The sequence below is a fragment of the Pagrus major genome, chromosome 19 (genome assembly GCF_040436345.1).
Source record: "Pagrus major chromosome 19, Pma_NU_1.0".
NCBI classification, from domain to species: Eukaryota; Metazoa; Chordata; class Actinopteri; order Spariformes; family Sparidae; genus Pagrus; species Pagrus major.
In genome coordinates this window covers 18,153,061-18,168,440 of record NC_133233.1, presented here as the reverse complement: position 1 = coordinate 18,168,440, position 15,380 = coordinate 18,153,061, and the positions used below count along the sequence as shown (strand labels likewise).

Below are 15,380 nucleotides of genomic sequence, written 5' to 3'. Positions count from 1 at the left end.
ATCCCTTATTGACACTGTTAAACAAAGCTAATGTGACACATTAGTGGAGCTCCCACCGGGTGGTTTCTATGCATTCAGCTGAGAACAGAACATGCATTAACACAAAGCTATCATTTTCGAAATTCCTGTCTAGATGTGGTTATGTAGCATGGTTTTACCACAGGAGAATACAAGCTCAAGGTTATTTTGATACATGATTGTATCCTATTTTCATTTTGCTTAAATCTTTATTGCTTTATTGCCTTCAGGATGAAGCTGGTAACGTTCTACATTTTTCTGATTATCCAACCAATCCCATGAAAAGACCAAAACTAACAATGTCTCTCAATGTCTCTCAACACTTTCCGACTTCTCAAACCCGTCACTGACACTCAGCCTTCAGGCCGTTCATAATATGTAAATAAAAAAGTCTCAATAGTTTCTTGACACAGCTGGGAACCGTAACTTCGGCAAACTTTTTCAAACAGGAAGAAATGGTGCATTCGTTGGGGACCAGCTTTGGATTCATGCATATTCTGTTTGCTTCTGAGTGTTTATGGCTGCAGGACAGTGTGGGAGTGATTAAAATTAAACTACGCTGTGTGTGTGATCATGGTAATAAAGTAACATGTCATGCAATGCGTCAGCGCGGCTCGCTGATGTGTTTTTAGTATTTGTGGACAATAATGGAGGTCTATGGCACAAAGGAGTAAGCGCTTTGGATACATGGACCTTTCAGTCATTCACTGTTGCTTTTACACATTTCACAGGATTTGTTGACAATAAGCAAAATGTAGAACGTTGCGTTTAATAACACAGATCTAAAGTCATCTATGAAGGATTCTCGAGCAGTTTAAAGGATAAGTTCGACCATGAAAATGTTGTCATTATTGACTCAGCCCCATGCCGATGGAAAGTCAGATGAAGTTTCATGGTCCACAAAACATTTCTGGAGCTTCACAGCAAAACTGAGTTGCAGTATTTTTCTTAACAACCTAAGTAGATGGGGACTTATTTTAAAATGTAGAAATAAAAGCCAAAAAAACACCCCATACAGCTCTATACAGCTCACCCGGTGTAATCCAATGCCCCTGAAGCACCGAGATCCCAAATTGATTTGAAAAGACGTTATTCACACCCAAAATCTTCACTGTAGCTGCTGAGCTAAAAGTGTAAGCACACACCCTGTCTGAAGTTGGTGCATGAGCTCGACCACACAGAGGGTTTGAATAACGTCTTTTCAAACCAATTTGGGATCTCCGGGCCTCTGCACACTTGGATTATGCCGGACGAGCTGTATGGAGCCATTTGATGGGGTTTTGTCCTTGTTTAAACAAGTCCCCTTCTACTTCAGTTGTTTAGGAGAATGCTGCAACACTGTTTTGTTGTGAAACTCCAGAAGTGTTTCGTGGATTACGAAACTTCACCCGACTTTCCATCGTCGCCATGGGGGTGAATAGACACAGTAGTTAACTTAAATATCATTTTTGGGTGAACTTATCCTTTATCAATGCAGATCTAAAGTCATTTACTAAAGACTCAGGTGAGGAAAGCCTTTTAACTGAACACATGAATGCTAAAATATATGTATATTGGCAAAAATCATGTTGAAATTAATATTTTTTTGTAACTCTTCTACGCAAATTTAGTTATTCTGTGCTAATACACAACAATCTGACAGACATACAAAAACCATGGACCTCGGTGGGTATCTTGCTTGAGTCAAAAAAATTCTTCAGAAGTCTCAATCACTTCTTTTTCTGACTAGACTACCCCCAAGAAACGAAAGTGATTGAGACTATATTGTTTTGACAATTATAAAACTCCCAAAAAGTCATAGATTCAATGAAAAAACACACAAATCCCAAGCCACCAATGTGACCTAGATGTTGTGGCCATTGTTTAACCATGGTGCTCCCTGAGTAACTATGGAAACCCAGTTTCCATTTCCAAGAGGGGCTCAGGGGAGGAGATGTGAGAGGAGGCGAGTAAAGAAAGCTGTTGAGGGGTAGAACGGGACATAATATTTCAGAAAAACATACATTTTAAAAAACTCACAGCCCAGACTGCAGTCAATATCAATAGTGTCAAAATTCTTCACCAAAGAAAAGCTTCTCCATCCTCTTTCCTCTTTGTTCACGAGGGGGTTTAAAATACACTAAGCACTGACTATTTAAACTCAGCCACTGAATCATTAATCATATTCTTCCATACTCAATCACACAGACTACCAGGATAGAGGGTCCGGGCCCTGTCTTCCATTAACCAAGCCTGTCACGTCTCTAATCCACGGAGTCCACTCCAGGCCCATATCCGAGGAGATAACACACATGGCCATCCTTGATTTATGACTGCTCGTCTTTTCCTAAGATGATCCTTTAGGCAGGGAAATGGGAGGCAGACAAACCCAAGCTATCAAAGCTTAACGTATTTGGGCTATTGTTGATCATCGGTAATGTGAATAGTGGTCACATTAGGACAGATTTAGAGGATAAGGGCCTCTGAGATGCTTGAAAGATGTCATAAGTCTATACTGAACAGAAACACAAGAAGAAAGGCAAGACATAAGTCTGATTTATAATATCTGAATAACAAATAGAAGCATTATTGTGACAAATACTAAGATTTAACACATGAAAGGAGTAATAATCATAATTTTCAATGCAAAAAAATAGATAAATGGACTCCAGTTGAGAGCGTGGACGTCAACGATGCTGTGGTCATACTTTCAATCAGTTCCCAAACCTGACTGTCACAACCTGGCAACCCGACACTCTGCTTCTACTGAATAAAACATAACACCCTGACTCCCTTTACAAGCAGAAATGAGCAAACTAAATGCTCTGGCACACACACATAAACAGGACGACATCCTCTGATTTGTCCGGGTGATCAGAAACGTGTGGTTACACCCTGATCTCTAAGCAGCGTGGAGATTAATATTCATTTGGGACTTTGCAGTTTATTCAAATCATATTTTATTAAAGATCACATCTAAAATGTTAAAGGGGAGAAGCTGTTTTTTTAAGTAAGTTTGCTCTCAGACATCTGACTGCCTGTATATTCATCAGTGCTGAATACATATGAGGATAACACTGGCCTTTAGATTCTGTATCAGGCGCTGTGTTGAGATCTGAGGTTGATTAGTTTGTGATAGAGACTCCTTGTTTGATTCTCGCAGGAATCTCATTAATCTCAATAACAAGTCAAAAATAAATGACTTAGTTAATAAGATCAACATGAGGAGATGTTTTAATAGCTGAAACTTCAATAATCACAAAGAGGAACGACTGGGTATCGTTCAATATCCCAAGAACGAAACAGAAACAGCTTTTGCACAAAATCTGTTGAGGAGAAATGCCTTACTACCCTTTGATCAAAGCTTTGGTAATCACTCTTGACTATTTGAGACAAACTAGGGGGAAGCAGGCACAGCCACAAATTTCATATATGCTAAGGCTAAGTTAAGGCTGGGTTTGGGTTATCCTAAATGTGCAGATTTAATAAAAATATAAATAAATGTGACATGGAGACGACAGCTTTTTGCTCTAAAACGTGTTCACAGTGGAAGTCAGCCACTTCATTGTGGTAACCTGATAAAGATATCTATTTATTTTGACCTACAGAGCATATATCATATTGCTGAATTTCTGTGTATGTGCAGGCCAGGCACTACATGTGTATCCTTTACACATGCACTGAGGCAAATGGGTGTAATTTGTCAGGCCGGTTGGGCGTCTGGCTGATGGAGTGAGAGCGTAAGCAGGGTGAACGCAGAAAGAGAGCCGGGTCCTGCCTCCACAAAGACGTGCAGCGGAGAAGCAGGCACAGCGAGTGAATTAACTCCAGAAATGATTGAAAAGGCTCGAGAAGTGAATTGAGCTTTATGAACATCCATTATTGAGTTGAAGCACGGGGAAGAACATGAGAAAATTGAATGGAAAAGAGGAAGAATAGCGAGGTCGGACAGGGTGGGAAAATGTGCGAAGAGGAGACCAAAGGTGTAGTGGGAGTCAGAGAGGGGGAGATGTGTGGGTGTTTCATCAGTGATAACATGGACAAAAGCAAAAAGGATGCATTAGACACATTAAACCATGGACCAAAAAGGACATTCAAAGGAAACTAAGGTGTGAGAGGTAGGAGAATATAGTAGGCACTTTTTAAAATACATTTGTCTTGCTCAGCAACACTTGCCTACTCAGCATTATTTTTTCACTACTGTGCCTGTTGGCTGTTTTTGGCCTGACATGATATTTTTTTTCACAAGCACAAAAAAAAAACAGCCCACAGAAAGAGTCGGTCCATTTTCAGCAGTCATGACGCAAAAGAGGAGACGAACAAGAAGAATACTCTGGATCTTTGCTCGCGAGCGGACAAAGAACAGCAAAATTGTTGTGCAAGGTTGCAATGAAATGAGATTTCTTATGATACGATAACCATCTCAAACAATATCACAGTTTCACAGAGGGGCTTTTCTTTTTCGATGAACAAACGCTTTATATATTTTCACAAGACATTATGCCCTGACAGACATGAAACTTCATATAAACTTCAAATATACATAATTTAATACCACTTATATGGTAGAATTCAATACCGAAGATAAGAAAATGTAATAGTATGATAACCCTCAATTTTCATACCACAGTATACCTTAAAACTGGTATATCGCTCATCGTAAGATCAATGCAATCGCTAGAATAAATATTAGCCACGTACATTTCTGCAAAACCTCAGATAAGTTAAAATTCCACATTTCTAACCCACACATAAGTTAATGTTTTTTGGTCGCCATGATCAGGGATCGAGATGGTCCGACTTCTAGTGAAAAAATAAAGATTTTTTACGGACATGTTTCCAGGTATCCTTAAAATTATCCAGTGGTGGGAGTCGAACATCCGGTCAGCCTTGTTCGCTGAAAAGCTGATTTGACTCTGAGTGGCGCCCTCTAGTGGTTGTATTGATTAACATCCATGCCAACGTGAAGGACGCATGGAAGTATGTGGGCAGCGACGGTTACATCGTTTGAAACAGACATATCTATTTTTGTACCTAAAGGGAGCATAAACGAGCCTTGAAGGTTTTGTCCTGGAGGGCGACACATAGCTTACACTGTTATCACTCACACCAACCTGTTGCCCTCACTATCTATACAACCCAGCTGATCATCTCTGAATAGCACATGCTAATATCATGAAGACAAACAACACCCACGTAAAATTGCTGTGAGATTATGCCCCCATTTATTTGACTAATGGTGTCAACCTGTTTTCAATCAGCTAACCTCAGGATGTATGGAGGGAGGAGCAATTTATGCAGGAAACCTGCTGAATTAGGGCTCTTTTGAATGCATAGGAAGCCGGTGACATTCGCTGAAGTCCTCCATTGATGCCATCAGGGACATCAATAAATCATGTTGCAAAGCAGGATCCCGCTCACTGATCCAACGCAGGCTTTGTCCCACCAATCATTCATTATTAGACTCAATGTCAGGGGACAGGGGCCAGAGCGGCCGCCACAGAATCTGAAGTTACACTGGTGAAACAAAAAACATCATAACATTTACTCCTGCTGATGAAACTCTGCATCACATTTTTGCCGCTCATAAGCTAAGACTCAATTCCAGAAGAACAATATCGTTCAGGCACATGCATCATCAGTCTTCCAGCCTAATCAATCATACTGGAGCACTTAGTGTGCGGTATGGAGGCTATCAGTGCTTATGCACTAGCCTGGCTGCATGATCAATCCTAAGGGGATGGGTGCCTCTTGCTGTGACGGTGGGATATTTATCTTTTTTTGCCAGGGGTCACCTCATTCTACGTGCGACGGAGAACGATGTGGCTCGAATGTACAGCGACAATCTGCCTATGAAGCAAGTGCCGGAGCCAGGCTGGTTGTGTCGCATCATCAGTGGGCAGCTGGCGGTGGCACTTTTCGAATTGGAGGCTCTACAGGAAGCCAAAAATAGGAGCTGCAAAATCATCCATCAATGAGGCTCGTGAGGGGTTTGCCAGGCTGTACTTCTGAACTGTTACAGTTGTTCCTGAATCCCCGTCATGCAGCCTGAGCAGGGTGATGACGGAGCAGTATGTATGGGGAACAAATTACATACGTCCAATGGGAATCTGGCCAAGGTTACATGTTGAAATGAATGAAACTGCAACACAATGATAAAACCCGTGAATGACGTCAGGGAAGGGGATCGTTGACTTCTGAAGGTCATATAGAGGCATCAGTATTACACTGCCAGTGTTTAAAGTTAATTGTAGTACATTTAAGTAAATGTTTTAGCTTTAATCTTATATTCTTGTTCAGGGTCTAACATTTGTTCATTGACTAACATTAAAAAAAACGCCTTTTAGCTGGTTCTGACATACAGTATGTACAGTTAATGTGGTAGCAATCAGAGCCTGACTACAGATATAGGAGATATATCAGTACTGGAGTGTATGTTGGCCGATACAAGCACAATTATTAACTTTCCAGTGAAGTTTACTGTTCCATTTCATTATTGCTAAACTGTCAAATACCCTGCCTCCATTACATATATTGAGGGATCAATGCAAAAATATCCAGGCCGTCCTCATCAGAAAAACGACCATATACATTTCTTGTTTGGCGGCGACCTTTAGTGGCAGCAAAGGAGGAAGTCAGGCAAAGTGGCATTAAGAAGGAAGTCAAGGATGGATGGTTGGGTCAAAACAAGCACAAGACTTTCACCAAGAAGACTGCCAAGACACTCCCTGTTAAATCAACTAGAATGTAACGAAATTCAATGTATGATTATAGTTATTATAGGAGGTCATGTCAATGGTTAAATCATGGGATTAAAGAAACTAGTGCAGTAACAACCTGGCTCATCTTTACTGTAGAGGAATTAGATAAAAAAGGAAGATGAACCGGAATGATTAATTTCTTTCGTCTTTTACAAAACAACATGATGGTACTGGTATTATTTTTTTGTGCCTTTGAAATGAGCTGCATTGCTAGCAGAAATGATTTCATCACACACTTGGATCGACTCAGATGTATCTGATGGTATTTTAGTGCCCTTCATCTTCAGGAGTCTCACTGCTGTTATTTGTTTTTGTTTTTCTATCCTTAAAGCAGAAGAAGAATTTAATGAAGCAATCCAGTAATTGCAGACTTCAAAATACCAAAAGGAAATGGTTAATATTCTGTCTTTTTTACTTAACTGGTCATTAAAAGTTTCTGCATATTTTACTTCGCAACGTGAATGTCTAAATATTTCAAAGACCTCTCTCCTCAACCAGGAATAAAATTCTTGCAGAGGAATACCAGATCCTTTACATATTTAATTTTTGGTGCCCAATAAGTATGTACTTAATTGTAGAACTTTCACTCACCCACGGTTGCTACAACCTCCAAATTCTTGGAAAAATGCACACAATATGACCTCAGCGTCCTACGGTAACTACTTTCTTTTTGTCTGCTTTCTGACCGATCAAACTAGACTGAAGATATTAGGACAATAAATAGACATTATGCCTAAACAGTATGTTTGTTTCAATAACCACGTCAACATACCCTTGAGCAAGACGCAGACCCACCGCCTAAACTCTCATTTTAAGTTGCTCTGAATAAAATGTTTAACCTAAAGCCTGAGATGTAAATGTCCAAGATCTAAAGGGAATTACTGTATGTCCACCTCCTCATCTAATGGGATAAACACACATAACTGCTGGTGTGGAAGCCCCAGGGCATCGAACCATAGCCAGTAATTAAGGATGTCCTGCTCACCACCCAGCCGACCCTCCGTGGATCACATTTAGCCTCGTTTATGCTAATCACAGCCGCTCCACAGTAGCGGACAAACCTCCATGGGATTCCCCCAAATCCCTCGGGGCAAATGGAGAGGGCTTTATCTACCGTGCTCATCGGAATACCAATGAGCCTTTATCACATCATACCGGCACACACACGGCGGCTCTGCTATCTCATACAAAATGAATTCATATCTCACGTTTGAGGATAAAGGCTGACAGACCCAAATCAACGTAATCATAAGCCTTAAACGGGGAGTTTTGTTGAAGGTAGTCCAGGCCTTTAATTTTAAGCTTTGACTTGCTGTCAGAGAGAGTGACAGAAAGCTTCAGGCAGACAAAACCCTTTATCAGCAGGCCGACTGGAGAGCTGTCTGACTAACTGCTGCTAAGATTGGATTATCACGCCTGGACGGAGCGCTATCGGCCCTGACTCACTTCATGGGCACACTGCACTTCTACATCTATTACCACTACCTACATAGCACTAGTACCACCTGTACCCTCATCACTACTACTACTATAATCAAAACAACAACTGATAGTACTGCTACATCGCTGACTATCACCACCTATATCATTGTAACACAACTAATAGCAATACTACTGCTGCCACTACTCCGATCCCTGAAACTACTGCAACTACCACTACTTCTGGAAGTCCTATTACTACTACTACTGCTACCACTACACTATTACTACTACTACTACTGTAAGAGCTAATATCCCCTTGACTAGTACTTCAAGTCCACCCGCTAACAGTACTAACACTTGGGGTCGAAAGTGGCTAGCAAGCTACGGCTACACTCAAGATACAGGTGAGACCATCACCAAGGCCAAACTGAACGAACCAAAGAACGAGAAAACACCTGAAGAGGTTAAATTAGCAAATGAGGCTAACGATAAGCTGCTAGCAGCAGGCCTAGGTGAAGCTGGTTCAGCAACCTTGCATATCAGACAAACCCCTCGATAGCAGATAAAAATGGCAAAACAGCGACTGTCCAGCTTATTTGTGACGAAAGTCAATAGTGTGAAGTACTCCGACGGCTGCTTCTGCTCTTACTACTTTCCTACTACTAAAATAAGTACCATTTTCACTTTATCTACTACTACAAGTTGAAGTGCTCAGGGTACTACCACTACCTCTTTCACAATTTGTTCTAATATCACTACTGCTGCTACTACAACTGCTCATCATCCTCGTCTTCCTCTTATCACTGTGACTTCATTGTTTCTGAAACAATAGAAAGACTTCTCACTACGTCTTTGTGTCCAGCTTGTAACCACATTATGTTTGTGTTGATGTGGACATCTGTTGTTATGAACAGTTGGGTGGTAAAGAAAAAAAGTGCAAAGCGTAAAGCTATAAAAGCTGGACGAGTCTACAGAAAGGCTTTTCCTTCCTGTTCAGTGAATTTGTTGGAGCGCACTCAGCTTTTATGGTGTGTCACGCTTCTCAATTAAAAGGGCTTTCGCGTAACTTGACAAAGACAAATCCTCATAAAGAGACGTATACATGTCCTGGGCGTGTAAATACAGAGTTATTTTTACTGTAGCACAAACAGACAAATTCCTCTGGTTGGCTCCTGGGTGTGTTCGTCTGCCATTCTGGGGAGAGCGTCTGTCCCGTGGGGGGGAAACAGACAGATAGGGCACGTCCTGTGGACCGCTGGAACCATCCTGGTGGAGGAGGACTACTGCGATGGGCGGAGTGGTGGCGAGGCGGAGCGGGGAGGGCGCTACAGATGTGAGGCCTGAGATAAGAGGGAAAGCTTTCGTAACAGGATAATGGCTTCCTGTTTGAGTGCTCCGCAAATTGTTTGTCAGGTTACAGCAGCTTTGAACAGAGGTGTGTTTATCTGAGGAATCGGGCGAAGGGGGAGAATGCAAAAGCAAGAACAACAAAGACTACTTGAGCTGTTTACTGGGATAATGATTTAGCTACAGCGACTGTGACAGAAGATCTAACAGGAAGGACGAATGTTAAACAGGAAGTTGTCTGGAATCTGGGGGGCACGCTGAATCGCAGATCTGCACAACTACATTTACAGAGAGTTTAAACATTTTAACTGTTGTTGGCGACTTTAAAAAGTCCAAAAACAACAAAATCATAATCACACAAGACAAGACAAAGTCAGATTGGGAAGATTACCATACTCCAACCTTGTGTAATCACTTATGATTCACACCAGCTGGTCTTTCAAGTTGTCATTTCTTTTTTTAAAGGAGCTGACTTCAAAACACAATTTGCAAGCACCCGCCTTACTTGTCAGGCTTTGCTTTGAAGCTGACAAACAAACCTAATTTGCAAGAAACACGTAAGTTCCCTCCATTGTTTCAGGTGTATTATGTCATCGCATAAGTACATAAGGAGCCACCGACGAAACAAAAAGCGGCACAGAAGGTGACCAGGGGAAAACAGACAAGCTCGTCCTGCTCTGATGTCTGTCACGGTGCCAGCTCACCCATTTTAGCTCTCTTCTATCTGCAGCATCTCTTCTCTTTCCTGTTAGCCAAAAGATGTACTGCACAAAGAGAGATTTCAGGTGGGCTTTTCAGCCCCGCACACTGTAAAAAGGGAACACTGATGGAAGTTAAATGTGCCCGAGGTAATTCAGGCCCCAGCTGGATCAAGTGAACATGCAAAGCAAAAAGGGAGCACTATGCTTTCAAAGACTGGATCGACCGGAACAAAACCAAAAGAAAGGCTCAAAAATATGGTCTCAGTTTAAACTCCACACAAAGATGGTCTGCAGCTCTCTCCTCTTCATCTGTGATGTGACCTGAACGCCACCTCCACTACAGCTTAAAGCACTTCGCTCACAGCAGTCCAGTCCAAGTTTATCACTTTTGAGGGATTGAGGCAGATTTGTCGGCAGACAGCCTTTAGCTCCGCAGCCCCTGAGGTGGAGCTTTGGGGTGCATACCAGATATCATCAGGCTGTTTAGCTAACCGTTCAGGAGCCCGGTGGGTCCCAGTCTGACCCCCATGTTCCATATTCATGTGACATTCTGCGCTGGTAGCCTGCCAGGGCTTCGTACATCCTCTCCCAGAGCCTTTAACCTGTCCTCTGAATTCAAAGCAGCACAGACTCCAGATAGAACAAAAACTAAGTGGATATAGCGCTGTATCTACAGTAGCCTATCTGATGTCTGCAATGAAGGAATAGTCTTATATTCAGGTACGAGTCAAGTGACGACAAGACTTGTGGTTGGGAAAAGCATTATAGTTCATTGATGCAGCGGCCATTTTTCTCCTTTAAACATAGGAAACCTGACAAATCATTATCATGTCACCACTTGCTGGATAATCAGCAAGTGTGAAGACAACAGATAGTGAAAATCTGAAGTGACAGACTCTTCAAAATAAATGATAGTAAACCAGGTATGGCTCTTATTTCTCTTAAAGGACAGATGTTTGGTTGTTATACCAGTGAAAATGTACATGTTGTTTGTGCTCTTTTCTGCTAGATAACAATTTATTAGATATTAACAAGACTTTCCCCAATATTTTGATTTTTAATTTGGCAACTGCAATGCCCACTAGCATTCTGAGTCCCTGATTGCACACCCAGGACACTCTCCAGATGCCCTCGTCCCCCCGTTGGGTCTACTCACTCAGCAGCTGGCAGCGCAGGACCTGCAGGCTTGTCTTCATGGTATCATGTGATCCGGCTCCTCCTCCACAGTGCTCATGGTTCTCTAGTAGAGAGAGAGTGCAGGAAAAAAAAGGTATCAAAATCAAATTCAAGTCATGGTCCAGTATCGCTGTGATATACTGTGATTGTGTTGGGGCAGGTTTAAGTAGAGTAGACTCTGAGAAGGAAGAAGGGATTGCAGACATGATTGTGCGGATTAACCTTGACAGTTTAATCCTTGTAATGACTGCCAGAAAACAGTTACACCTCTCACAGCGGGTAATATGACTTACACCGATCTAACAATCCACAATAAAAGACCAGGTAGGACTGCAGTGGTGGTCAGCCTCAGCTGCCAGGCTTCAAATCAGCATTGGCATCCTGCAGGCTGTGCTGGTCAGTAAAACCAATTACGGAGCATTAAACATTGACCAGTAAGCCTTGTTCTGAGACAGCCAGTGCATGTGTGTCAGCGAGAGAAGTACCCAAGGGTGCTCTTTAGGAGAATGACTCACGGATGGCCTTCTGTTAAATGAAAGGCCTCACACACACACTTCTCCTTTCACCCCCACAAGAGGGGGTGCATGCATGTGTGTGTGCATGTTTGCCTCTCTTTGTGGAAATGCCCTTGAGCAACACATGTGCCCATTTACCACTTGTAGAAGTGTTCCGAACATAGACACACACCTAACCACCCTTCACCCTACCTGCATGAATAATCTGTTGTGAGTGTGACTTGTGAAATTGGATTTGCGCCCCCCAGGACGAAGGGTCTGGTTGCAGGCAGCCTGTATTTCAGTGGGAGCCGTGCGCGAGATGAGAGGGACAGACAACAAAAGCGCAGGGCAGCAGGGTACTGATCCTTTCATAAGGTTTTATTTCTCATAAAAGCAGCCTCGCTCTGGAGATTGAGAGGAGGCAACACAACATCTGAGTCATGGTGTTTATATTGCTGCCATTGTGGCAACCTTTTAATAGTTGTAAACTATGAGGAGCTATACATGTGAAGTATGCAAGCACAGACTATTTGGAGGTATTTGAAATCTTTGTCGAGTAAGGAAGTAACTGTACATGACCCTATTAATTGTGTTAAAAGTGTATAGGCTATTTATATACAACAAATCACTAAGATCCATTCAGCTACAGAATTGATTGTGTGGATTTCTTGTATGGTTTGCTAGCTTTGTTAAAGGCTGAGTAATGAGTAATGAGGAAATTGTGTTTACACATGATGTAAAAGCGCAACAGTAGCTAGCCAGCTAACAGCTAACGCGTTGGTTTGTGTTTGCCTGGATGTTATTAAGCACCAATTGGCTAGTTTTGACAAATTGAGAAACTGTTGAGTAAAAAAGGTGGAAGTAACAACTTAAGATACCCAAGCGTCAGCACCCCAACTGATAACAAATGTGATTAAAATGTATTCTGTGACAGTTACTAGTTACCTGTCAAGTAATGTAATCCAAGCTTCACAGTATTAAAGTGATTTAACGTGATTACTTTCAGTTAATTTTGGATTACCTCAATACCAAACATATGCAAATAAGGACGAGAGAAAAGAGATTTCATTAAGATGACTTTCATTTAATCTTAACGACAATAAGATTATGAGTCATTTCATCTTAATGACTCGTAATCCTGTTAGTGATTTTTATTGAAAGTATCTGTGATGTAATTCAATTTTCTTTCCGTAACTTTACTTGAATACATTTACCTCTTTTTGTATCCCAATTATGTAATCCCATTACATGTATTTGGTCACTTCCCAAGCTCTTAACAAGGGAAAATCAAAAGCGTGAAACAATGGCTACAGCTTTTTACCAAGTGACAAATTGGGAAACTCAATTTCTCCCGCTGGCTCCATTCTCATAAAAAATAAAATGAATGAAAACAATAATTTTAAATGGGGAACTAAATTGGCTATCAAGGCACACTTATAGATGACAAATACACACAATTTTGTTCTTGTTCCAAGTGTTCAGAAAATGAAAACAGAGATGCTCGCTGCTGTGCCGCTCTTAACTCACAGCTTGGACTATAATGGTATGGGCTCGGTCATAATATAGTGCCAGTAATTGCAAAAGAGATGAGGCTGCAAGAATACAGTAGTACCAGCAGAAAATGAGTTTTTCACAGCTTCACATGAAGAAATGACACTAGCTGCAACCGTCCCAAACCCCTCCTCGCATACACCCAAAACAACACCATAATGCTGCAGTGATAGCAACTCCGTAACATTGCTGTTTTACTCCTTCCCTCCTCCTTTCATTTTTTTTATTTTTGGCCTAATGAGCTCAATGGCAGGGTGTGAAGAGAGCAGCTGAGCCTCTCCACGGTGATTACACCTCATCAGCACTGCCAGGCTAACGCAGGCTCATAGACACGCTCTTTAATTTGCAGGGCACAAGGGGTGAGGCCAGGGGAAGGTGGGTGGGTGATGGCTGAGATAGTCACAGGGAGTGTTTCATTTATACTTGTTATAACACGGCAGTAAAAGGTTTTTGTTGAGGGAGGACAAGCTGCATGGACAAAAGACAGGATGCTCAGTCCTCCAGCTTGGGAGCTGAATCACAGCTCAGCTCTGCGCACACGTGCAGGTAAAAGATAATACAGGATGACAGTCACAGTCACAACCAAAGACAGGATGAGTGGTTCACTGGCAGATGCTGACAGTTTTGTTTGCTGCAACGCTTTAACACTTGCCCACCAATGCAGAAACCTGGATTCAAGTCCAGTGCTTGTTCACAGATGAGAAGCTGGTGAGGGATCATGTCCTTGTTGCTGCACAAGGGATTCCTACTGGGTGGATGGAGGATTTGCATGGAGGCGGAGCAGTGGTGATGACTTGGGTGAAACAGGGGGGGGGGGACCAAGAGGCGCACACCTAGGTAAAGTTCAGGTTAACCTGTCACTGTTTTTGCTGCCTACACTACACCCAGTAGAATTTGGATTTAGACGGGAAAGAAACTACCACAATAAGGGAAAGGCAGCTATAGCAAAGACTGGTAACAGCAGCTTAGATAACTAGCAGTTATCACACTGTGCAGCATTCGCAATCATACAGGTCAGCGGACCTCGGTGGTAAGCCAGCATTGGTCATTTTTCCAGACTCGAAGAATCAAAAAAATGTCATATGGTCGTACAAAACCAAGCTTGTGTGTGTTAAAATCTAAGGGAAGAACAGAAATGCTTATTTTTAAGTTAACTTGACATTATATTAAAAATTCCTCTCAGCATCGTCCCACACAAGCATACTCTTTGTCCCGCATTTAGTTTGTTGGGATCTGGTCACCCAGTGGTAATTAGCTTTTCACAGTCTGGACCAACTCTGCTGTGAAAAATGCATGAAAATGCCGTAGTAACATTGCATAAACAGGGGCTTTTTATTTCCCTTCTGTGAAATACAGACTTTCCGTTACAATTATACTTCAAACTGAGCCTTGCTACACACTATACACTGACTTAAGCAATTGTAGCATGGTCTTTTATGTGACTGCAGTACCTGATACCTCTCTAACACACTTCCTAAAACAAATCCACTAAACTCCATCACTCACAGCTTACCTAGGCTACCATCCTTAAAGGAGAGGCTTTGATATAATCACCAATGAACTATGACCTTAATACCTGGCTGAGATGTTATCACTTTGTACTATAACACCTGAAATTGTGTGTGTGTGTGTGTGTGTGCACATCTGTGCAGTGTTTTGGTAAACTTTCAAATTGTACATATTACTCAGACCAGACTTCCAGGATTGTATCTTATTATGTGTTCATGCATTTATGACGTTTTTTGCTCAAAAGTCAAAAGAAGGCAACTTCCTGTGCATCCAAGATGGGAAAAAAATGTAAATCCACTCCATCTCCAGCTCCTAAAAAGGAAAATATCACCCTTACATGAAATGGCACTTATTATTTCATAAACATACACCACACATACAAACTGGACTCAATAATCAAAGGATTCACAGATGTTTAA

At 41.8% G+C, this 15,380-nt stretch overlaps 1 protein-coding gene across 4 annotated transcripts in view; it reads right to left on the bottom strand.

The window, feature by feature from the left end:
* The window catches only part of tmem108 (transmembrane protein 108), a 49,279-nt gene that overhangs the window by 9,252 nt on the left and 24,647 nt on the right, over positions 1-15,380 (bottom strand). For all 4 annotated transcript variants that reach the window (XM_073488779.1, XM_073488781.1, XM_073488780.1 and 1 more), the window contains exon 2: positions 11,385-11,468. In XM_073488779.1, the coding sequence (XP_073344880.1) occupies positions 11,385-11,424 (40 nt within the window). In that variant the 5' untranslated portion in view covers positions 11,425-11,468. The remainder of the gene's footprint in view (positions 1-11,384; positions 11,469-15,380) is intronic.